The 26,971-nt window shown below is 41.7% G+C and overlaps 1 protein-coding gene across 1 annotated transcript in view; it reads right to left on the reverse strand.

The window, feature by feature from the left end:
• Window positions 1-20,782, reverse strand: part of ror1 (receptor tyrosine kinase-like orphan receptor 1) — a 143,702-nt gene extending 122,920 nt beyond the window's left edge. The window contains exon 1 of the mRNA XM_084066834.1: window positions 20,338-20,782. Within this exon, the coding sequence (XP_083922960.1) occupies window positions 20,338-20,449 (112 nt within the window). The 5' untranslated portion in view covers window positions 20,450-20,782. The remainder of the gene's footprint in view (window positions 1-20,337) is intronic.
• Window positions 20,783-26,971: the final 6,189 nt, after the last annotated feature.

The following is a 26,971-nucleotide window of genomic DNA, read 5'->3' on the forward strand; positions in this document are numbered from 1 at the left end:
GACGACCTGGAATGTAAGAAATGGGCAGGGGAGGGGTTAGAATGGCCACATCAGAGTAAATGGATGGCAGAAAGACTGACAGGTATTGGCGATGTTGTGATGTGAGCATCTCTCCAGCAAGCGTAAGGTGGGGGTGGAAGGTTAGTCAATGAACACCTGCCTCCACTTAACCCCTCTCCCGCTCTTTCTGCTTGAGCTGCCTCTTTCAGCCTCCTCTCCCCCCTATTCATGCACACGGTGTCCCCACAGGCTCACTGGCTCACAGGCCCAGGGCTCCTTCATTTCCCAAACACTGGAGGCCTCACAGTCTTGAGGGGGGCCCCCCGCACAAACCCAGCCGCCCGTCGAGCCAAGCAGTCGGCGGTTTTGGGCGGTCGGCGAGCTGCCACGCCGATATGCAAGCGGCCAGCCACCCAGTTGCAGCTATTTAACCGAACGGTCTGTTCGGGAAGCTGGCCAGACCGACAAACCAGCCACCAAGTCAGTCAGTCAGTGGAGACAAGTCGTCAAATACCTGGTGAAGGATGCATCTACAAACAAACACTTATAACACTCTTATGCCTGAGCAAATTCACATTAAATATGTATGCCATCTCTCTCTCACTCACACACACACACACACACACACACACACACACACACACACACACACACACACACACACACACACACACACACACACACACACACACACACACACACACACACACACACACACACACACACACACACACACACACACACACACACACACACACACACACACACACAGCAGGCCAACTGGTGGTTATGCCAATCAAAGGCCTGTGTTAGGTCAGGAGTTATTCACTTGACATTTAAGAGGACATGGGGTTCCTCTATTCAGACCCACCACAGGCATCAACCCCCCCGCCCCCCCTTCTCTCCACGCCTCATAAAAGGCTGGCCCCTCGCCCCCAACGCTACCCCTCACTCTCTCACTTGTTTGCTCATTCTCCTCTTCTTTTTACACTCAACCCATTTACTCATACGCTTTTCCTCTTGCCCTTTCTCTCCGTCACTCTCTTTCTCTCCCTCTACTCTCAAAATCCAAACCCCCCCCCCCGTCCCCCCTCCCTGCTTCATCTCCTGATATCCCCCCGAGGCCTGCGTCTAAACTTATCACTTTACACTCATCCACAGTACATCAACACGCACGTATTTCATAATGTGACACTTTCAAATTATTACTGGTAAGTCTCACCAGCACTCCCTCCTCCTCTGACTAGCTGCTACTCCTCTTTTCATTTTCTGCCTCTCTTCCTTAGCACAGGCTTCTCCTACATTTCTTCCATCCATTGGTCATGTCAGCTAACAAGTACGCCTATATCATTGTGGAATACATCCCATCATCCCTATTCACTCACTGTCCTTTATTGAACATAGGAGCCCGACAAATGCCAGCCCAGAGTCTTTTTTTATAAAAAAAAAAATCGAAACTCTTGAAAATGTTCTCCTATAATGATATGACTAAAACAGAGAAGCCAGGTTGAAAATCTGGACACGTTAAATGCATATTTTGCAGATACCAATGTTATAAAAAAAGTCAAATAATAAAGTGATCCGGTCCGGTTAGAGTGAATATGCATAAGCCTGTGTGTGAATACACATGCAAAAACAACATATGTTTGTGGAACAGAAATTGTACAATAGCATTTTTGTTTAATATGGAATGCCAAGAAGATTCAGAAATAAAAGCCAAAATTCTTTCTCCTCCAGCATAAAAAGCTGTTAAATGCAAAGTGCTTTGCCACTTTCTAATATATTTACTTTCCCCTCCCTTTATTTATCTCCGTTTTCCAAAAAGAATGTCGTTTTATAAGTTAGTAGGAGCCAGGGAACTGCATGTGTCAGTTTGTGTCAAAGCACTGGTGCCAAATTCAACAAAGTTGAACAAGATCACACAAATCACTTGTGTTTCTGTTGCAAAGCTCTTTCACCTCAAGGAAACAATGAATCAGTCAAGCAAGCAAACCATAATGAAGTATTGTTTGTCATTGAGCAGCTCAATTTAGGCTGAAACACAGGCCAAGATGTGGCGCAAAAGACAAAAATTATGACCATTATCATAACTATGTCCACAGCATCAACTCCAGAAACCAATCACTGGAAGTCCTTTCCTGTAACCAGACAACCGCAGTCCTCATTTGTTCGGTGCATAAATGCTGGCCGTAAATTCTGATGCTGTGGGACGTTCTGCAGCAAATCATGTATTCGCATCATTACATGTCCAGTCTATGGCTGCATTACACAGTCGGCACGACAACAAACAATAAGCCATTCTCAAATCAGCCAGGACACAGAATCATGTTGATGTGGTTGCGTATGATCTAAATGCATTGTTAATCATTATGACAATTTTGTTCCATAAATTGTGTCATTGCCCAATGCCCTCATTTACTTAGCTCGTCCCCATTGCTGCTTGTCCATTACTTTAAAATAGTACTAGTTTATATGTTGGCATCCAGTCTTCTGTCTACTTGTAGAATAATTATGCACCGCCTGGCGCCAATGTTTATCTATAAATTAAGTAAACGATAGTCAAAACATTAGCTTGAAATGCATGCCATACTGTCCAAACTACTATGACTATTTACGTAGGTTTCCAATTTAGAATTTAGGTATTCATCACAGCCGTAGCATTGTTGAAGAGGAGTTCTGTCACACCCTCACTCACAAGATGCCCGGAATTAGTACTGGTCCAGGAACAACATCAAACGGTTTCCAGCTTCACTTGCAGTACTGGGAACAACTTTAAACCACCATGTTTCAGCTCATGGCCTTCATCGGGTAACTATTGTAATTTGCAGTGTTCAATCAACATCATACAAACACCAGAGAATCCCAAAAGCACTTCACGTGATGAAATTATTGTCCTGTACTAATAGCATAGTAAATAGAACACTGTTCTCTTGTTTACCCAGTAGCCAATTGGTGTGAAATGAAGCACTGAGTGGGGAAAGGCGGTAAGCCTCCCAAATCTCACCACTGAGCCCTGCTTTGATAGACACGCTGCCTAAAATAACTCCCCAACTATGGTTCCTGTCGATGCCTGGCAAGCAAGTGAGAGGGTAGAAGTAATAAGTAAAAGGCGAGTGGGGGGGATGGGAAAGGAAATGAAAATTATGTGGAGAAGAAATAAGTTACAGGATGAAAAAAAAGTCATTAAGAGAGGGAGAGGTTAGGGGGGAAAAAAAGAATGATTTGAATAAAAAGTACAAAACAAAATACCACTGACGTGTATGAGGCAGAGAGCGGGAATTGGAGAGGTGTTGATGGTTGGCAATGGAGGATGGCAGAGTTAATATAGAACAGATAGCATAGTATCACATGAGCTGTACGTGTGTATGTCTGGGTTATAGGCACAGACTTGTTCATTGCTTGTCTGAGACATCACCTTGGGGGTGGATATGGGATGACACACACACACACACACACACACACACACACACACACACACACACACACACACACACACACACACACACACACACACACACACACACACACACACACACACACACACACACACACACACACACACACGAAACATGGGCTAAATTCTTTTTTTATCACCCATGCATCACTCAAAATGACATTATTTAATATCAGATTGAATCTCATGTGCTGGCAGTGCTGTCAGCCGTTATCAAAAGTTGTGTAGAAGTCATAAGCTTGCTAGAATAAGGCTGCCAAACTGATTTGAATAGGAATGCCATCTCTGTGCCTCTAAATTCTGCAGTCTAAAGTTAACCATTGTGCTGACACCTTCTTAAGAGGAGAGTGGAGGGAAATGGAGACGCCAGATAAACATGTGCGATTGTGCATGCACGCATGAGAATATGAGCGGGCATGCATGTATGCACACACAGCTAATATGCAAAAAAAACATCTAGTTGGCACATTTTGCCCTGTCTGGATACAACTTGGAGAATTTAAAACAACTTAATCCACCACCGCCCCCCTTCTCTCATTTTGTTTGGCTCATTCTCTTCCTCTCAGTCCATACACAGCCAAAAAAACCTACAACTTATCAGGCTGACAAGTCAAGGTTATTGCTGTTCTCCATACAAAGCAAGCGTACATAAATACATACATGACGGCCGGTGTTTGATGTGTGGCCCGCAGAATGCCCTCGACATATCTGCTCTGTTTACTTTGCATTTCATGTCTTTCATCTTGTTGACTTTGCACTTTCTGTCTCCTTTTTTCTCTCCTTCTGGGCCTTTTCTTCTCTCTCCATCCACTCCTGCGTTTCCAGTTGTGCTGTATAGTTTATGATTTGCTGATAGGCCGGGCAGGCAGAGGTCTCAGAGGGCGGTGGAGACAAAAGCTGCTTTTCAGCTCTCTGGGCTGATATCTCCCTGCTCTGGGTCCCTGCAGACAGCTGAAATATGCTGGCTGGGGGGCTGCAGGGAGGGGCTGCTTTTGGCATCCCTCTTCCGAAAGCCCACAAACCCTGAGGTGAAAATGACTTTACCGTGTGAGGAGGCTGCGGTTTCTCTCACTGCGCATGCAGCCCCATCCCGGTCAAACTGTCCTTTTCCTGTTGTCTTTATCGTCATCTGACAGCTAATGTTACGTTATACTCTGCCTGATTCTGTTATTTTTTTGGTTTCCGGTGAATATTATTGGAGGCGGGTTAACAAGTGGGCATCTGTGAATTTGTGCGTGCGCCCTTGGCATACCTATGGAGGCTGTGGATAGCACTGGAGGGGCGAGGAATGTTAACAGCAAAGTAGCCAACTTTAAAGACCCCCCTCCTGTATTTTTAGTTGTTTTGCAGCTGTTGACATTTTCCTATGCCAACATAGTGCTGTACATTGATTCTGGAGGCACCATAGACCGTTATTGATATGAGCATTTTGAGTATGAAGTACAACATTTTGACCTCCTCTTGAGACGGTACTAAAAGTTGACCAAAAGTGATGTACTATTATCCCCGTTGCCCACTTTGAATGGACCCGCTAGTCTGCCTGGATGCTTTAGTCGTTGCTAAGGCGTGACGTACGATTTCAACATACAAAGCCATATGTTGTTGTTCGAGGACTCTCAAGGGGCTTATCCTCCAACTGAAATTTCTAAATAAATGTTGTTTGTTGCAAACGTTGGGGGGGGGGCACCGATGCTTTGGTCTAAGATCATTTCTTTGTGTCTACACAGAATAAAGATATGGGTAAAATAAAAGGGAGAGAAAGAAGTAGAGAGGGATAGAGTAAAGGCACGTAATGTTGTAGCGCTCGAGTTCAGGTGAATTTCTCTGAGGGCAGCTGGGAGTATTTTCCCCCCTCATTTAGCAGACCATGAAAAAACCACAGGCTGCCAGATGTGACAGAGCGCACGCACCCTGCTCACTCACTGTAAACACACACACACACACACACACACACACACACACACACACACACACACACACACACACACACACACACACACACACACAACTACAGGTGTGTGTATGTGGCACCCATTTACTTTATGCCTGCATCAGTCGGTGTGCGATCCTTATCGTGGGGAAAGTCCATCCTATTCAGATGGATGCCAGGTGAGGTAAACACCAAAGGCATCCAAGTGGCCTGTAGGTGCCCATGGATAGAGTTGGGTTAAGCACTTAAACCCTATATACTTTGTTGTACGTAAAATAGCAAAAATAGACAATCTACAAGCTCAATGTCTCACCCTGCAACCTGTTGTGAGCTTTTAGACTGGCTGAATGTTCAATTGTTCGTCTATTATGACATGTGGAATAGAGGAATAGACGCTAGGTTCATACAATGGTGAGTTTGTTTGTGCTGAGTTTGTTTGTTTGCAAATAAGAAATTCACATTGCATGAAAAAACATGAAATTAATTATGAAAATAATTAGAAACTGAACCCGTCAAGCATTTCCTTGAGTTTCTTACACATATGGCTTGGTGTATGATATCCAAAGTTTGATAAATCTTCCAAATATTTGGGAATATTAAAATTAGGTGGTGTGGGAAGATTTAAAGAAGAAAAAAATAGCCCAAAGCAGGACTGTGGGGGGGGGGGGGGGGGGGGGGGAGACATGGCTGCCATTGAAACCTGTGAAAGTCTAATTGCGTACCTATGGCTTTGAGCCGAGCTACATTCCCCTTTGTTATTCCCTCTCAGCACTCTGTAAAACCGCTGGCTGCTAATTGCTTTCACATTACAGAACGGGTGAGGCAATTCTGGTGGCTTTCCAAGACCACCTTGGTGACACAGGGTGTATACATACACCACTACCACACACAACCGTGTTGCGTTAGAGAGTGTGACATGACTATGTAAGTGGCTATACAGTTAGTAGCAAAACACAAAGTCTCTTCCAGTTTTAGCAATTATTTATGAAACTTAAAAAGGCTCGAATAAATAAACCTGCTTATGATCCCTTGTATGACTTTAAAAAAATAAACAGGGTCGACAATCTTAAAAACAAAAACAAAAGAAGTTTGTTGACTTGAAGGCTTTCATTTGAAAGCTTATTCTATACAGCTGGGTGATGTAGTTTCACATCTCTGACAGGAAAGTGTGGGCTCACTTTATAAACATGTTTTACAAGCCTGTAGGTACACTTGTTAGAAGTAGTGAGTGATTTGTCCCAAATTCAACAAGCAGCATCCTCGGCATCTAAATTGTTTACGCACCCCATACATTCTCTCTGATTTTCGGGCTCTCTCTCTCTCTCGTATGGTCTCTAGCTAACAACATCCTTGTATAACTTCAACTTATCCTTGCATAAATTGTACCCTGGTCGTGTGAAAATGAATGCCATGTGCTTGTGCATTGGTCATAGCTTGCTATCTTGCGAGTCATCTTCCTCATGCCAGCATCATCACTCAACATTCTCAGCGTGTTGCCGTCCAATCCAGCAGGATGGAAAACTGACTGACTTAAACAGACCCAGATTCCCATGATCAGACAACAGTTTAATCAATCTCTACAGTTGTTTAGAAAGAACCATCCTTTCAGAGCTAGAAACCAGGGAACAAAGGCTCTGATCAAGATCATGTGATATCTTCGAGCAAGAGTTTCTGAAGTTTCTCTATTGACGTACGTATGCAAGATGACGACTTTATGATCTCACGTTTGCTTGAGCAAAATGAGCATCATTTCACACTTCCTAACCAGAAGATTCAATGTTATACCCTGAGCGCCGAGCGTACAACAAATAACAGTACGCAGTAAATTCCTCAGTGTTAACTACAAAAGCGTGTACAAGGGTCCATTTGGTTACATTTGTTTTGTACACCCTCAGAGTTAAACTAACACAGGATAGAGCACCGCTTGCAAGTGCTTGAATTGTTCATGACAGACACTTTTAGTAATAGGCAAGAGTAGCTGATTGCTTGGTAATATGTTGGTCATCATGGTGAGGCACATGCTGAGGGCTATGCGTACACCCTTACACACACTCCAAAAACAGACAAAAACAGACAAAGGATAATGTGTATTTTCCCCTCAAGTCTGCTGTGAGCAGTAAGTGAGCATGCCAGTTGGCCAGCGCTAAATCAGGTTTAGCATTAGGGACTAAATGGGTTAACGAGGCCTGGGGTGAATCAGAAGGACAGAGGGGACAGCGGGTCACAGCTGTGTAACACTGGTACTGGTGGAGGATGTAGCAATAACACAGACAGAACAGAACACGCTCCGGGACACGGTGGCTGTAGTTGGGATACAAGCACCGACGTTTCATAACAAACAATCTGCATTGGTGGAAAAAGAGAAACAGGGGGGGTTAAAAAAATAATAAAAGGGAAAGACAGGAATAAAAGAGCGAAAGAAAGAGCGAAAGATAGAAAGAAAAGTACGCTCAGACAAACTATCTCACAGGTCATTCTTGCCGTGAGCTGAGACAGGCCCTAACAGTTGAACATCACCAGCGGGGACAGCATTGTGATGGTCCCCGTCTATCACTGTTTGGACTCCCACTCAAAACAGCCATGAATCACAGCTACAGCACTCGAGCCTGGCCCAAATGGTCGGCACCGACCCACTTCAAATCAGCGCTCCAACAGAGCATGTCAGAAATAATAAGCCACCATGGCCATAACAGGCAAAGGGGGCTTTTCCTCGTTGTGGGAGGGCCCTCGAGCGTCATTAGTCTACTGTGACAGGCTGCCATGTTGTTACAAAACACCATTACACAACACATACGTGCGTATAAACAGTTGTTCATCTCACTGAAAACTTCAATAAATATTGTAAAGTAGGGCAACTGTGAACGTACTGTAAGGTCCCATCATGGTAACTGGAGAGTTACTCTGTTATAAGAAGGGAGAATAGAGTGGGGTTTGTCCTACATTTTTACATTAGATTATTAAACATATACAGTATTTTATATATTATATCTCGATTTGATTATTGATTAGTGCAATAATCGATTTTTTAAACACTAATCGGGGGGAAAAAACATAATTTTTGAATGGCCTATTCAAAAACATTCTGAAGCGTTACATTTTTCCAAAATAGTCAATTCAAAATAAAGAACTACAGTAGTTATGGTATTTTCCAAACTGAAGAGGAAACAGCTGCGTCTGTGACGGTACAGGAGTTTTGTTTTCCTCGAGTTGCTGCTGCTGGAAACTTTTGTGATGTGGGATAAAATATGCAAAATATGCAGCACAAAGTTTGTATATATCATGTCTATGTCCGTTATGTTAAATAATCATGCAATGAGACGCGTTGATCGTCCCCATCGTATAAAAATAAGTATTTATGAATTTAGTGTCGTTACACATGACGTAGCGTGTGGTAGCGGTAAGGAGGAGAGAGTGTCGGTAGAAATTAAACACCTCCTTCTCGCATTTAAACAGCATCTCAATGCATATGCATGGCTCAGACAGCTCAAACTCCTTAACTAAAACATTGGACGGTTTATAGCAAAGTTTGTGCAGCCATATTTAGTCGCGGAGGATGCAGAATTTAAGCATTAAGTGAGCTGTGCCGTCTTCTCTCGCACCAACGTTTCATAACACAAACTATGTGACTATGTAATAGACAACACATTATTATCATCATTATTACTATTAACAGACATGACTAGTAATTATCAAGTAAGCACATCATTTTAAATATAGCCTGTCATTTTTTAAACAAACTCTGAACATGATGGTGGCAAAATAAATAAATAATACAAATCGATAATTTTTCCATTACTGCCGAAGAATTATCTATTTGTAAAAAACATAATCGGTCACATCCCTAATCGGCACATGCCTAATATATAATCCATCATCCGCCTCGATAATCCGCTTCATGCTGAAATATGTCAAAGCAAGGAAGACAAAACTGCTCTGAATGCCATTTTATGGGGATTTGAAGCCAGATAATAACTTTAATATTACTCCACAGGGTTTTACTCTCAAGAGCAGTTGGATATCTTATTTCACCATCAAAGGCTTCATACTGTATGCAGTCATGAGTCTTTCAAATCCATGTCCCAAATGCTATCACTGCTAGATTAGACAGTAGTGGATACAGGGGTAAGTGTTATTTGGAGTTAATGAGCTCTTGTAGACAGAGCTTAGGACTGCAGTGTGGCAGTCACACAGAGGTTAAGCAAACAGACAGTGGGAATGTGGGATCACTCTGCCCTAAGCTTCTAAGCTTTGCCTTTTTAAAGAGCAGATCATTGACTTGTGATGGAATGAAGATGGTGAGGGGTGTCAAAGATAGTGGGGCTACACACTTCTCCAACACCTCCATCCCCCTTCATGTCTGTAGTGCAGTGGATCCCAAACACTGGTGTGCCATAAGTCCAGGTATTATTGCATTACATAAAAAATATTATGAACATTTTTTTATTTGTACTATATCATCACTCATTTTCCAATACAGAGGCAAATTCTTTTTTTTTAAAACCGCTTTCAACCTGGCATCCTGTCTCTATTTTTGGCATATCATTATAGGTGACCTTAAGTGTGCCTTGATATTTAGATTTGCCCATTAGTGTGCTTTGGGCACAAAACGTTTGAAGAACACTGCTGTAGTGTACCTCTCTATGCCGTTTCCGTTTGTCTTGTATGTGGTTTGGGTCTTGACTGGTTACCCTTTCAAATCCTTCAATTTCATTGGTAGAGAATGTTTGTTCATTACATGATGTAGACTAGAGTTACTCGACTGTCACCTTTTTATTTTCCAGCCAGGCCTGTCCCTGCCCTTACTTCCGCAAACATGATTTGACCTTTCCATGTCTTTTTTAACTCAGTGCCTTTTCCCTCTCACCCTCTCCTGTGTGTTTAGCTCCTGCTGAGCGGTCCGATGCTGTTTCATTTCCGGCTCTGCGGTAATCAATACTCTTTAATGGGAAATGGGCACAGGGAGAGAGAGCGAGAGGCAGAGAGTAATAAGCCAGATTGAAGGGAGGAAAGATAGAGAAAGAGTGTATGAGGTAGAGAGCGAGAGAGGACACCGCAGAACCAATAAGTAAACTTAAACTTGGGATCATTCCAAGACACAAAAATGCAACCTTATGTTAGCTTTGATAAACATTCAGCGGGAAATTAAATAACTCTGGATATGAAAAAAAGAAGAAGAGGGGGAAGCCGTTTAAATGGCTTAACTTCAACACTCCAGAGAAATAGATTCGGCAGTGGACTGAGAGCAGCACTCCGCATCCCGCAGGATCATAAATGTATGAATTCCTGGTTGGGAAAGTCTCCGTCAACCGGATTCCTTTACGCCTGCCTTGGGCTAAGAACAGACTTCCCCTACATGAGAGAAACTGTTGCTGAGAGAGAGAGGGCAAGGGACAGAGAAAAGAGAACAGAGAGATGCGAGTCAGATACAGAGGGAAGAGTAGTATTTCTATGCGAGGAGTTAAAACTTACAGTAGCACAAATACAGAGTCCTGTCCCATGGCTATTCCATACCCTTCCATTACCACGCCGGCACATTCCGTCACCAAACCCACACAGTCGGTCAGACATCAAACGAACACCACAGGACTCCCTCAAAGACGTCGCTGGCCTCTGGTTAACGCATCGGGACACTCAGTAGTAATATATACCTCCGTCTCCATTTCTGTCTCTCTCACTCACTCTCTACGTCCCTCTGTCCCGCTGTCTGTTTCTCTTTCTGTCCTCCTTTATTCCACTCTCTCACTGGCTTGTTAAAACTTAACCCTCATCTGAACTGTTCAATCGGGCTGCAAGGAGAAAGGCAGTTAACTTTCTTAAAGTAATGTAGCTTGCGGTATGGCGAGCCCATCAGAGGGTTTGGAGGCTGTTTAAGGTGTGCTGTGGAATTGGAGGGGTGTAAAATGTCTTTTCCAAAACGGAGAGGTGGCGAATGTATGAATACATTCAAGTGTTTGCCAATAATCTAGGTGTTGAAGGCATTATAATCCATGGTCTTACAATCCAAGCTCAAAACCTGGCCAGTGGACAGAACTTGGGAGCATTAGAACAGCACGTTCACGCTTACTAAAAGAGACCGACAATTTTTAACTACCTGGTCGGTCTTATTGTATTCCCAAGACACTTATCTATTCCTACATTTTTCTTTTCTTCCCTAGTTTAGAGCAAAGTAATGGCAGTGGTTTCCCTGGTGGGACATAGCTGGGCAGACGATTCATCAGTAGTGGCTTGCAGACTGCATGGCTTGGCTAGCAATCAGTCAGAATTAGCTCCAGCGACAAACTTCAGCTCTGTATTCTTCTGGTCAGCACAGAATTAGAATAGGACATTTCTATTAAAGTGATTGTCCTTAGCTAGAAAGTTAGTTTTCTTTTCCTGTTCATTCCTTAGTGATTATAGTGTTCTTTCTCTTCTCTGCAGAGTAAAGGCTATACTGAAAAAAGTACATTTTTCAATGCATAAATTAGGCTTAATGCTACCGGTATGTACAGTAATAAGAGTGAGAAAAGAGCAAGAGGGTAATGCTGTGCATGTAGAAGGATGCACAGAATGTATAGGGCTGGGTTACTGGATAAAGATCATTTCATTGTTCAGAACTAAGTGACAAGAGTATTGTTATTGTCACTTGACAACAGTCACACATGACAACAGTCACACCTGACAACAGTCACAGTCAAGTGACAACATAGTGTTGTTTGTTCAACCAGACATGTCAACACATCAACAAATTCGTATTCTAAATGGCCTCCTTGCAGTAATAGTATGTCCACTTAAGGTGGTGCAACTAACATGGTTCTCTATAAGGCGTTAAGTCGGAAGTACAAGAAAACACACTGATAAGAAACTATGCAATCCTGTTAACTACTCCAGCGTGCCAGAGAAGTGACGACTGAGCCACCAACGCAAGGCAGCCCCCTTTTCAATCTTTTGTGTCTGAATGAAGTGGCTACGCAAACACTAGCCACTGGTTAATGGAGGGCCGGCTGTGGGAACGATCTGAGAAAGCCCCTGGTTAAACAAACAGGCAGAGTCTGGCTCGTGGCAGGAGAGCAGCTCAAAGAATGGATGCTTCAGTCTCTCTCTCTGCATGAGAACAATGGGCCCTGATTCCATAGAAATAGTGGGGGTTAGGGTCAATTCAGTCAATTTGACTTGAAAAGTAAAACTGCAATTCCCTCGCAGGCGACATTTTCTACTCTCTCGTTTCCATACAGAAACAGATTAGAAATGAGAGACTTGAATGGCTAAACGCAGAAATTCAATGTGAACCAACTCCTGCCCTACAAAACGGAGGCTGCACCCAGGGTAATGGGTAAAATAATGTAGGCCTGTACGCTTGTCACTGAGATATCGACTTATAAAGGCATACATATCAAATGTTTCAGCAAAACTTTGCGTGCATTAGCATTTTGAATGCCATCAACGTGCCTAAGGTTACTTCAGTTATACTTGATTTTTGTGGTAATTTTTGCCTGTAGCAAGTTGTTGCCACCAGTGATATCTGGAGTTTGGGTTCCTCCGACACAGGTATATGGTTTACACATTAATTGTAGAGAGTGGCAAGATGTTACAAGCCAGAGCAAATGGAACTGCTGTCATGACAGAGGCTCTCTTGTGTGCGTGTGCGTGTGCGTGTGTGTGTGTGTCTGATTTAGGTGTGCAGTCATACCCAGCTCAGAGTCCAATTACTTTGGACTCAGGCCAGGTGTGACTGCCTAAATCAGCCATCACCCACCCCAGATTTCTCCTAACGTACAGGTAGTTATTGTGCCATTTCCCGATATCCCCACACACTTGTGTAATTTTATCACTGCTGACCCCTACTGGTTAGTCTTCTGACTGGTTGGTCCTAGGGATGGTACTAAAACCACTGTCTCCTCCGATACAGAATCGCCTGCTGTTTCTTTTCACCCGTCAGTGAGGAGCACCTTTGCGCAGAGGAACACCGTTTTCCTCACAGAACACCCCTGCTGACAGGCACCCTGACCCTCCTGTAGCTGTTAGTGCAGCATCAAAGTTCACCCCCCCGGCTCAGCCTCTCTCCTACGAACACGGCCAATTCGCATGGAGGCTAGGCCAAGCCCAAGAAGCCGGAGCATTCGAAGTCGAACCCCTAGCCTCTGCGGTGGAGGGCAGGAACTCTGCCCTTCAACTTCTGAGGACAAGTATGACATAAGAGCAAAAGCAAAATGGCCCACTGCCATGTCAATATGGTCAAGATGACAATGACATCAAAAAAGGCTTGAACTTTCACAATCCTGTTACTTCTCTCGTCGATTGTGTTTGGTAAACCAGGCCTGGACGTAAACCTATTTCGAAGTACTAATCTTCAAAAGACTTAATAATTCAGACTACTATAGGGGATTAACATACTATGACAACCGATTATAACTATCAAGCAATAAAGAGCCAAATATTCCTCCGTCTGTGTTAAACAACTACGGAAAGTTCATAAACTACTTATGTAAACCACTAATCAGTCCCATCCTAAGTTCAGTTTCAATTGTTTAAGCAGTGGAAAGCCAGTATGCCAGGCACTCTCCATATATTGGGTTGACCTGTAAGAAGAAAGCGCTACTTACGTTATTTAAAAATTGAGGGAAAACAGAGTGAGAGACGTCAGAGAAAATGAAGGATTTGAAATAGACCTGCCAAGTGTGTGTGAGTTTTTAAGAAGCAGGATATGGAAAACTAAATATGATGATTTGCTATTTTATAGCTGTCGAGTGATAAGTTTATACAAATATCTCTGTGGGGACAGGATAGGCAGGCACTTAGCTGGAGGGGGGGGGGGGGGGGGGGTGAGAGAGTGGGAGACACACAGAGAGAGTGCAGAACAGAGGCAGATAAATATAGTGTATCAGGACCTCAAACTTTGCCAATATTTCTCTATTATCATTGGGTATTGCACTGATGCGCTTCCACATCATTTATATCTTTATTATTTAAAACAAAGTCAGCAACAGGGAAACTTCTCAGCAGGGTAACTCAAGCTACAATTTGCACAAGAGATGCAATTAAATGACATACCTATCAACAAAATGTTTAAGAATAGATACATCTTCAATCAATCCTATTGATGGGGGAGCATCAATACCAATGTTGGACGCAATCTAAATCTGTTGTAGTCTGACCGTAAGCAGAACAGGAGTTGATGGAGTGGCGTCTGCTCCCCTCTCAGTCATAACGCTGTTGAGTAAACACAGCCAGGCCAAGAGTCGCCTGCCAATCAATTCACAAAAAAAGCAGCCAAGTAGAGGAGCTCCTCAGCCAAAATGAACACTCGACAGGAAGGGAGAGACAGAGAGAGAGAGAGAGAGAATTTGTCTGTGAGGGTATGCGTGTGTATTCTGACCAAACAGTGATTCAAGATTGTAAAACTATGAACAAGTGACAAACTAATGGCAACAGAGAGCAAGAGAGACAAAATGCCTGCGCCTGGCAGTCGTTGCGTGCCAGCCAGATGAGAAGGCTGCCTAGGAGCTTGGGTTTCCCAGGGCTTTGACGTCATGCTGATGGTGGCAGCAAGAGCTGCGACAGACAATAAGTAGTACTGTTTGACAGCTAACTGTATACCATCCCAAACATAGTGAGTTGGGAAGAGGAATCCACAAACACAGTCAATGTGATTACAATCTGTAACACGAGAGAACACAACGTACTTGCATATTTCTTGGAATTGCAATTACAGCTAAGGCATTTAGCAGAGCGACTTACAAGTGCGAGATCAGAATAAGCAGAGTAAGCGTGAACCCTAGTCAACAAACAAGGAAAATAATGACATAAGTAGAGTGCAAAGAGAACAATGTAATGCCTCAAGATAAACTAGGATACCAGGTAAACATCAAACCTAGCATCATCTGTCTAAACAACATGCAATCTAAAATATTCTCAACATTTGTGGTCAAGAAAAATAACTATTAAACAAAGTAACAAAAACATGCGAACAAGTGCATTCCTCTGCTAAGTTAAAACTGTGAAAATGTCACACCTTTGTGTAAGGCATGCAGTGCGCTGGGGAATCCATTTTATATTTTGGCCCTTCAGTTTTTCCTTCAATTGACATTCACAAGTTTTGTATCAGAAATACAGCAGAACAGGGAATGCCCAGCCAAAGGATGTAGATGCCCCATGCATCATTAATCATTTGAGAAGTCCCTAGTAAATGATTTCACCGCCGCTACCCTCAGTCTCCAGCTCTGGCTATGTGATGATAGTTTAGTACTTCATTGGGAAAATGTTCCGAGAAGTATGAACATGCGGTAGGAACTAGGAAAAATTATGAATGCATAAAAGACTACTTCTTTTAGACTGAAATCTGACTCTTGACGCATCTCGGTGGGGGAAAAAAATCCCTCTCCATTGACTGATAAGTTGCACACACTTTAAAAAAATATATATAAATATTAATCTTTTTGGCTGAGAAGCCCATAAAGGTTGTGGTATTTATTAGCTGGGCAGGAGCTCGACATGCACAAAGAGCCAATTGTGGATGGAGAGAGATCTGCCCGTCTGCCTGCAATGGGGGTGTCTGAAGCTCTTAATGCAATGCAAACAGGGTTTCAAAAAGATTTACAATGACACATACAGGGGAATTTAAAAGGCAATGCTTCATCCCGCCCACTGTTAAATGAAATGTAGCATGGTCTCTCCTTGCATCAAGCCAGGGAGAACGTTGGTATGGGAGGACCGACAAATGTGGTAATTGGATGAAACTGCAATGAAAAGTGGTCACAATGAAATTAAATTAGGAATATTTTTACACAGCCATTTCCTACAGTATTTTACACCATGAAAGGCCTGTGATACATATCATGTGGCTTACTCTATTAGAGTCGTTAAAGTGTCACACTGTCATCATTGTCACACCGTTACAAAATTGTTTCTTAGTATTACTGAGAAAATAATTTCTCAATCTCATAGAGATTTTCCTCTGCCATGGTTTGACCTCTTGTTCAGACAGTAAATTGCAGGAAAAGGGTTTCCATGCTTGGCTTCAGTTTGTAGCGGTAGAGACTTTATCAAACATCTTAAACGAGGATCTGACTGAAGTATATTTAGCCTTCAATGAATCACTGCCTCTCCAGGGAACCCTGACCACCAAAACAAGCATTCTCCAATCTCCATATAGGCACTGGGCAAGCAGAATAAAGACAACAGTCTCCTGCAAAGAGCGCAACTTTCAACCTTTTGCCACCTATAAAAGAAAACCTATATCACACTGACACAATACTGTACATCCACAAAGAACAAAACACTAAACTGTTGGGTAACGTTTGAAAATGATTCTCTCAACACTGGCCATATTATTATCAGTACATTCCAGCCCTCAAGTCAATGGAAAACAACTGGGCCATTTACAAGCATCAAACATCAATCTTGAGTTGCGAATACTCTCCACACCTTGCCTTCTCAACTAGATGAGGCTGTTATGCTTTTGGAAAATTCTGTTAGATATTAACTTGTATTATATTATTAAACTGGGAGGAGAAACAAGGAATTGCCTGTTTATCATCCGAGGTGATATATTTAAACATAACCCACTGGCTATAAATCAATTAAGAATTAGCACGCAACATCTTCAAATTAGTTTGCCCTCTGGCAACAATGAAACAAACTGAAGCTTGGCAAGTCTTGTGCTCAATAACAAATGGGAAGTAGGTAATTGCCAATGCATGACATGGTTTACACCAATGTTTTAAATCAGTGACATAAAACAGAGTTCAGAAAACCATGATTTATGGCTTTATGTGTTGATTAAATGAGGATCATGGCTTTCTTGCAATTTTCACACGTTCAACTTCAAAATTGAATCAACCTGTCATAAAATGCAGCTAAAATCCCACACACTCACCCCAAAAAAAGATTATACAAAATAAAAACATCCATCTGTTTCACACATTCAGTTCCTGCCACATTCTTCAGCGTCTGCCAAAAAACGTTTAGGGATGCACACCACTTTGATGCCTTGAGTTAGCAAAGCACGCACTGCACAGAGTTGGGAGTTCAGTTTGAAACAGAGCAGATCCGTGTGTTTAATAGAGTTGTACCACACAAGCCAGACCTGAACAGTTCCCATTGCCTTTCACAGAATGATGATAAACTACCATGGCCTGTGGCCCACATTTAATGAGGAGAAGAAGTAGCAGATTTATATTTTTCTCACCCTAAATCTATTTTTAACCAAATTTATGATACCAAGACTAGGAGACATGACAGACTTTCTCGACCTCCACGTCAGGAGCACTCAATATCTGACTGTGTTAGAAAGACAGTTTTAAAGCACAAAGAAGGACAAGCTCTTACAGACCCAGCCTAGAGAGCTGAGTTCCCCCCCCCCCCTCCAGAGGTAAAGTGCCTTTAGTGTCAACAGTGTGTCTTGATGAAATCTGCACAGAGGCAGCTCCACACAGCATGATTTATGGCCTGCCTGACTGTTATTAAAAGGAAAAATTCTCTCAAAAACAGAATCACATGGCTGGTGTCCTAGTGAAACCCCATATAAAAAAAAGACAATTTTAGAAACAAATTATCTGTGACAACTAAGTATATTCGTTAACACCATCAGTAGTTTTGTACTTGTCCCAGAGTTGACGAAAAAGAAAACATCAAACAATTTTCAACAAAAAACAGGATAACAATGTGTCCAATTACAGTAGAAAGAAAAGGATGACACCAGGGAAATGCCTTTCTATTCATATGTTTCTTAAGAGGCCTGTGTCGCTGCCAGAACTGTTTTCCAGACTTGGGAGTGGTGTTGGTGGGTCTATTGTACTTTACTGTACATTCCTAATCATTGGCCCCATACGCACCAATGCAAATCTAGCTTTTCTGTCTTTATTGATTGATTGATCAGTGGGGAACTACACACTTGCCAGGCAGTTCTTGAAAATAAATGTCTGCTCCCATATCAGCTACAAGGAAAAGAGATCATATATCATCATATCAGGGCATATGCTGCTCCATTCACTAGTTAATAAACTGTGTGGACAGTACAGTAGTCACAAGATTCAAGAGGTTTTACTTGTCACATGCTCATACAAGTATACAGTGAAATGTTTGTCACAACGCCTCAGATTATTTTAATGACACAATTTGATCAGCTCCAGATTGTGTAGAGACACAAGAAGACGGGACTTTGGTTTCAAGCATAAGAAGATGGACGAAGTTTAGGCTACACAGAGTAAATGTTCTAAGATTTTCAGTGACACACACCCAGTAAATCCCTTTAAACAAAGACAATTTCAATATGAGGGAGGATGCACACTGTCGTTTCCACACATCATACTCCACATGAAATAGTTACAAGGAGTTGGCATCTCCCCCTTGATGTTCCATCATAAAACCCCATGTTTGAAGAACTTATAACTCATCCAGTCAAGTATCATGGATTAACATTCTTCTTGCCTCAGAGAGGGAGTGAGAGTGAAAGTGAGACAGGAGAGAGAGAGAGAGAGAAAGAGAGAGATGAAGAAAGTGGGGCCATGCCAGAAAGGCTCAGCTTGTACAAGATTCAGTCTGTACAGTATACACCTTCACTGTAAATAACAGCCAAAGCATTTAGGGAGGACCATGATAATCCAAACAGACCCTGACAAATCCTCCGGAAGATAATCCATCACTATCCATCTTGGAATGGAGGGAATCCTTGCCCCCCCTTGGAAAGGGAGCAAGGATTTATTTCACAAATCAAGACATAAAAAATAAAAAAGAAGATAAGCCTACAGTCAGGGCTTGGTGGACAATTTAAACACTGAAATCAACAAATACACTAATGGGTGACGTGTGTCCTCCTTGGTTTGTCCTACCGCCCAAGTGAAAGGGTGAGAAAGCTGTGACATCACAACATGACAGAACATCATGTAGACAAAATATAAAATAAAAAGTTGCAATATCAACAACTCTTGATGACAATGCGCACGCAAACATATTTACCATAGTAGTGTTGTGCTTATACGTTTTTATAACCCATTGCATTACTGTTAAACGGCGATTTGCTGACTTTAAAAATAATTATCCATGCGTCATCAGCTTATAACAGAAGTGAGGAAAGGAATTAATCAGTTTAACTCGGTGATGGTTGCTTTAAACTAAATGTGCACAACCCCAACAGTGTGTCTCTTGACTTAAGCATTAAGCGTGCGTTAAGCCTTATGCATGCATTGGTCATCTTTACATTGAGTTGAATTGTTAAGTGGGTCAACACAATTGCCATCCAGCCCAGGAGGGCTAGTTATCTGCCTCTACTAGTTAAGGCCTCTATTGTCTCTGAATGGAGTCAAGTCTGTGTGAATGGATTCTCTAAACCCTCACAGTGAGGAGGCTTCAGGAGGACAATGGCAAGAGAGCTTAGAAATACAGATCATTTGCATGTGTCGGTGGTGGAGGGGAGGAGGGGGAATGTTGGAATATAGACCAGTATTCCCAAACGTTTTAGCTCGAGACCCAAAAGAGAAATGTGACGTCTGCCCAGGACCCAAGCAAGTGAAAATAGCAGATATACAAGCTCAGATCGGCTATTTCCACTACTTCTTAAACATTTGTTTTCTAATTTATGGGATTTCTTAGATTTTTTTTTTGTTTATTCAAAAAACATTGAATTTGTTTTTAATTAATTTACATTTTTGGGGGAAATATTTTTGTAATGATTATAATTGAATCAAAATGTAGTTACCAAAAAATAAAGGGGTATTTACTCGCGACCCATTAAAAATGTGTCCGCGACCCACATATGGGTCCCAACCCACTGTTTGGGAAACAATATATAGACCACTTTATTGTGAAAGCAACAGAAGTCATAATAAGTGTGGACTTTTGGGGTATTAATCAGACGTTACATGTATGGGATTGATGTGTGTGAAACGCCAGAGGAGGGGCACACCAATAAATAAACAAATACAGAAACAGAACCACAACAGAAGAAACGTAAAAGAATATCAAAATTGTGAATTCTTACCAGTTGCGCAGATGTCCAGCAGCACAACGTGGAGCAGCACCAGGGTCCAGAGGACGCTGCCCTCACATCTCTGAAGACAACTTGGATACATTGTTGCCCAAGTTGGATACATTCCTCCTGCTCTGTGCTTTTAACGCGAGTCCCTCTTTTCTTTACATCCAACTACCACCGTTAAGCACGTCTGCAAACAAATGCAATTCCGTGACCAAAAATAAAAATCAAGTGCAGGATCTGAGATGACCTCTTCTTTCTTCTCTGTTCTGCCACTTCAAATGAAATGGCAAGAAAGTCACGATAAACATGCAGAACAGAAGCAACAAGCCAGGAGTCCTTTCACTCCACTCTCCGTCTCTCTGCTTGTTTCCCTCTCTCTCACTGACTGAATCCACGGATACTTTACTTTCCCCCTTCTCTCCCCCTCTGTGAGGCTCTGTGAGCTCCTCCACCACGCTTCCAAAATTCTGTGTGCCGCTGTGAGCGGTGTTGCCAGGTTAGTGAGTGAAATAAGCAACCGGGTCTATGAAAACAAGCCCAAAAGAAGCGACTAGGCTACATGAGCGTTTTAACCATATGTACATTGGCTATTTGAAAATAGACGATCTAAAAACTCAATAAAAATCTTGGGGAAAAGTGAAAATGTATGAATATTTTCACATCCACAAAATCTTGTATGGTGGTCTCTCTGGCACAAAACATTTTCAGAAGGTTGGGTCTACAAATATATATTAATTTGGGGGTCCTTGACATGAAACTATTTGAGAACCACTGGTTTAAACAACATGAAGCCAGCCCAAATAAGCAACTACACTTTAAATTCCAATACAGGCAACATCAGTCGTTGCAACGACTAATTGACAAACTCAGCGTTCAGACACGCAATGTATTTGTTAATGTTTTCTGATTGGTTAGGTGAGCATGTTTACATGAACAGATTCAGAACACGATAAACGTTTATGCAACCACTGAAAACTATTATTATTTTAATTCTGCCAAAAAACTGAACAATTTTGTAGTAAATGTTGAAAACCGGGACATATTAGTGTTTTAGAGATATTTGTTGTTGGGACTCGGAGTCGGGACACCCAGCTTGAAACCGGGTACAATCCTCCTGTCAAACTGGGACGTCTGTTCACCGTAGCCTACTTTAGAAACAAGCCCAAAATAAGCAACTACACTTTAGAAACAAGCCAAAATAAACAACTACACTTTAGAAACAAGCCCGAATAAAGAACTACACTTTAGAAACAACCCCGAATAAACAACTACACTTTAGAAACAAGCCCAAAAAAACCGCAACCCGCAACTAACCAATATCTACAAATATCTTTACAGAAAAACAAGCCCAAAGTAGCTTATGATAAGCAGACATGGCAACCCCGGCTGTGAGCGACTCTCCGCCGTGAGGAGGCACCTGGCTCTGATTAGGACGCCATGTGTCGCCACCCCGTGTTGCTTATAGGAACTGTCACGGCTGGCGTCTCAGCTTACCGTGGAAAATCACCTCAGAAATGTAAATAACAACTGCAATTCATTTGCTTGTTATTATATAGATAGGAACATTCATTCTCAATTATTTCTCATTCGGTTGGTTGTGTCGACCTCCTCATATGCCCGACGTTTTCATTTGATTTGGGAGGGAAAATACACTTCCTCAATTAATCAAAAGGTGAACTGAAGCCAGCTCTTAAATGTATACAGGCCCAGCCCATGGTTTCTCACAGTGGAGGAAAAAGTACTCACATTTTTTACTTAAGTAAAAGTATCAATACTGCAATGTAGAAATAGGCTACTCTGTTACAAGATTATAAAATATACTTGAGTAAACGTATTGGTATCAAAATGTACTTAAAGTACCAAAAGTAGAAAGTACTCATTGTGCAGAATGTCCCATTTCAAGTTTTCAAAATGTATACAAATCTTTTGAAAATAGCAGATCTACAAGATCACAACACCTTGTGAGCTTGTAGATCGGCTATTTTCAAATAGCCAAAATATATAAAGGACTTAAGTGGTTAATGTATGTTTAGTAATACAAATCTAAATCTAAAAAGTAACTAGTAGCTAAAGTTTTAAAGCAATTGTAACGGAGTAAAAGTGCAATATTTTCCTCAGAAATGAAGTGGAGTAGAAGTAAAAGTATTTAAAATTGGAAATACTCCACTAAAGTATAAATACATCCAAATTGTACTCGAGTACAGTACTTGTACTTAGTTACTTTACACCACTGTTAAAATGTGAACTGAAGCCAGCTCTTAAATGTATACAGCCCCAGCCCATGGTTTGTCAAAGCAAAGACCAGAGGTGGAGCAAAAATGGTTGTTCTAATCTAGTGACTCCACAGGTTGCAAGGGTTGCAGGGTGTTATGTAGGCCAGGCCTGCCACTACTATAGACATACTGTACCCTTTCATCATGCTGCTACCACTGGGACATGTAGCAGTAGCCTATATGACCCAAGCTTAGAAAAATAAGCCTGTGTCCTGGACAGCACAATTTGGGTTCATTTTGGTTCTGAATAAACTACAGCCCAATTCCAATTATATGTAATGTAATATGTAATGCAACACTACATGTAATAGGCTATGTAATAAATAAAGATAATTAAAAGCTTATTATAATTTACAATAACCTTTAAATGATCTTAATCGTATTTACAATTTGTGAATATAGAGTGGACTGTTTGAAAAAGGCCTAGTAGTCAACACTCTATAGGCCTAGCGGAAAGTGAGGAGACTCAGTTTTTCCTTCAAATGAGATATGAGGTGGGGAAAGAGAGAGTATCGGTTCATATAACAATCACACAGGCTTCTACATGAGAGGATATATTATACTTGAGAACGTTTTATATTCAGCTTTACCCAAGACACAATGTGCATTCATATACCCCCACCCCACCCACCCAACACACACACACACACACACACACACACACACACACACACACACACACACACACACACACACACACACACACACACACACACACACACACACACACACACACACACACACACACACACACACACACACACACACACACACACACACACACACCCCTTGCATCTTCCACTCCATATCTCCACACCTTGTTTCATTTTACTGCACACTGTTCTGGCTTTTGACACATAGTTTGTCTCTGTATGGTATGCGTGTCAGCACACAGCACTATGAAGGCCAACAGAGAGAGACGAAACAAAATAAAAACTTAGCTATGATGACAAAATCTATGACTAAATATACTGACAATTTCGTCAAAACATTAAAACTAGACAAAAATGTTTACTAGTGGAGAAGAGAACCAGTAGAACGAAGACAAGTCATCATGGGTGCGTGAGGGTGTCACAAACCGAAAATAGTTGATTTTCAAGCTCACAACAAGTGTGTGAGCTTGTAGGTCGGCTATATTCGACATGCAGCTAAGTGAAAATCATTTCGATGCTATCACCACTGTAGATTCAGTCGATTAAAATCTTACGATATTTAGTCAACTAAAACTAGACTAAAAGTAAAACATTTCAGGTGACTAAAATATGACTAAAACAAAACAGAATTTTATTCAAAAGACTATGACTAAAACTAAATCACAATCTGCTGTCAAAATCAACACTGCTCTGAGAGTGGGTCTATTTGGTTACATTTGTACACTAAAGACTTAAATCAACACTGAGGATTTCACCGTGTGTTGGAGTGCTTGTCCGTTTGTTTGAAGTGATGGTACTGGGAAGGCTCATGACTCACAATAATCATGGCTTCACCTCTTATTTCCCTGTGCCTCGTCAATCCCCAGACAGATGCCCACAGGCCCCCAGCTGGCTTCTGAAGCCCCTGATCAAAACCTTCCATCCCTGACCCCACCCCACCCACCCTATGGGCCTATATCATGGTGAGGTGCTTCCCTGGAGAGGTGTGGAGACCAGAGTCTGGAGATAACAAGTGGGCAGTGATGGGAGAAGTACTCACATGGTTTACTTATTGTAAAAGTATCAATACTGCAATGCAGATATATACTCTGTTACAAGTAGAAGTCCGGTATTCAAAAAGTACTTGAGTAAAAAAGTACAAAAGTATCAGCATCAAAATATACTTAAAGTACCAAAAGTAAAAGTATACTCATTGTGCACAATGTCCCATTTCACAAGTTCAAAATATATAAAAAATATTTTGAAAATAGCTGATCTACAATCTCACAATGCATAACATCGCGACACATTGTGAGCTGGTAGATCTGCTATTTTCAATTGTCGAAATATATATACGGCTGAAGTGGTTAGTGTGTTTTGTGATAATAATCAAAATGTACAAAGTAACTAAAGTTTTCATATAATTGTATAAAAGTACAATGTTTTCCTCTGAAATTTAGTGGGGTAGAATTAAAAGTATTGAAAATTACAAATACTGAAGAAAGTAAAACATACCTCAGCATTGTACTTAAGTACAGTAATAGAGTACATGTACTTAGTTACCTTAGACCTCTGCAAGTGAGTGTGCGAAGTTGTGGAACTGAAGGTCAGAGTTATGATTGTTACAAGGTGGCAATGGCACCGCCTGAGTTTACAACTCCAAACCAGGGTTTCCAACATTTCAGCTAGTTTAAAATGGACACAGAAACTGCAATTCTTTTTTCTTTTTTTGCGGTCAGCATTTTATTGAATTTTTATCAAGACATGGTAATATACAGCAAGAAGAAAATTACAAAATATACATACACAACTTGACAGAGGACTATAACAGAACTCAGAAAAGACTAAACTAAAACATAATGTGTTAATTCACACAAAAAAGAGCCTGTGCTGTCAGTGGGACGAAAACAAGTGCAAGCGAGGACATGCACATATGTTGGGTATAACAACAAGTACCAAATGTTTGTAATATTTAAAACTTCCAGTGTGTACACTTCCTCAATTTACTGAAAGAAAAGTTAACCAAACTCAGGCCTTTAAGAAAACCTTCCTTGCCTTCGCTTGTTTGGATCCATCTGAATGTCATTTTCATTATGAACTCTTGGCTGATGGACAAAAGCATTTGGGTACAGTAACGTGTTTTTGGCTCAGTTTTAACACAGTTTTTATTATTATTATTCATCATTAGTAGTTGTTTGGAAATCTAGAAATGCAAGATTATTCTATTACTGTACACATTGTAAATATTCTGCTTAAGAATGCCTAATTTAAAAGTCATTTAAAATTAGATTGAGAGATTCATGTGTTTGAATGAGGAAATTCCAGGGACTTTCCTCTCTACTAGTCTGGCAGACAGTCAGAGATCGATGAGCAAAGCATTTGGAGACTGACTCTATCTACACACTCTGGAATAAACAGACTGCCTGAGCTTCTCTTAGACCACAGGAAGAGTGTGTGTGTGTGTGTGTGTGTGTGTGTGTGTGTGTGTGTGTGTGTGTGTGTGTGTGTGTGTGTGTGTGTGTGTGTGTGTGTGTGTGTGTGTGTGTGTGTGTGTGTGTGTGTGTGTGTGTGCATCCGTGCGTGCGTGGGAGGGTGCGTGCGTGTGTTTGTGCATGTGCATGTGTGTGTGATCTCACATCATCATATTACAACAAAGGGCTTGTGCTCACTAATGATATCACAAAAAACAGACTGAGCAAGTGAAACAAATTAAATTGCAAATCAAACCGTGCAAGACTACGTGTGAGGTGATGGACATCATATGTCAGCTCAGTGAAATGCCTATTTGTAAATTAAGCGGCACAATAAGCTGCAGTTTTCACTGTTTTCTTTGCAATACAGGCTCTGGATGAGAAGGGGGCTCAATCATCATTGTGTTTCCCCAAAGTAGATTTGAATTGCAGCCATGCACAGAAAAACCCATCTAACCTTAATGAGGCCTCTTTTGAAGAGCCGATCCTTCAAGCTTCCTAGTGTATGATACACATAGCAGATGGCAGCTCCTTGTTTCAGAGTTGACGTAACCTCTGATCACGTCCCAGTTAGTAAAAGAGATGAAGAGATGCGGGTGGTGATGGACTTTCAAATCTGGCTGCCCCACTCACTTGTTATCACTCTCTCTCTCTCTCTCTCTCTCTCTCTCTCTCTCTCTCTCTCTCTCTCTCACACACACACACACACACACACACACACACACACACACACACACACACACACACACACACACACACACACACACACACACACACACACACACACACACACACACACACACACACACACACACACACACACACACACACACACACACACACACACACTATTCTCAGGTCCTCAGATGACTTTAATCACAGTATCCTTCCCGCCATTTATCCTTTCTTATTTCTTGGGAATGTGTTAGCACTTTGTACAATCATCAATCAGCAGATAAAACAAGATAGTTTCCGCCTCAGTTGAGGCATCATTAAATGTCTGACAGAGAGCAGTGATCTCACTGCACTGACTTCATTCCCCTGCCCATCCGCATGCCCTTCAAACTTGTGAGTTGCATTGGTACTCGTACTCCAACTGTTCAATATGGTGGTAATCAGGTGATTGGTTACCACTATGTAGGCCTAAAACTGTCTTTAAGGCCCTAAGGGTTAGGGCCGTAACTATCGATGATATTTTTGATTAGTTGAATAATCTTGAATAAGTATACTTTATTGTAAAATACAGAAAATAGCCGGTCCACGC

The sequence above is a fragment of the Gymnoscopelus microlampas genome (assembly GCF_963454915.1).
Source record: "Gymnoscopelus microlampas genome assembly, chromosome: 9".
NCBI lineage: Eukaryota > Metazoa > Chordata > Actinopteri > Myctophiformes > Myctophidae > Gymnoscopelus > Gymnoscopelus microlampas.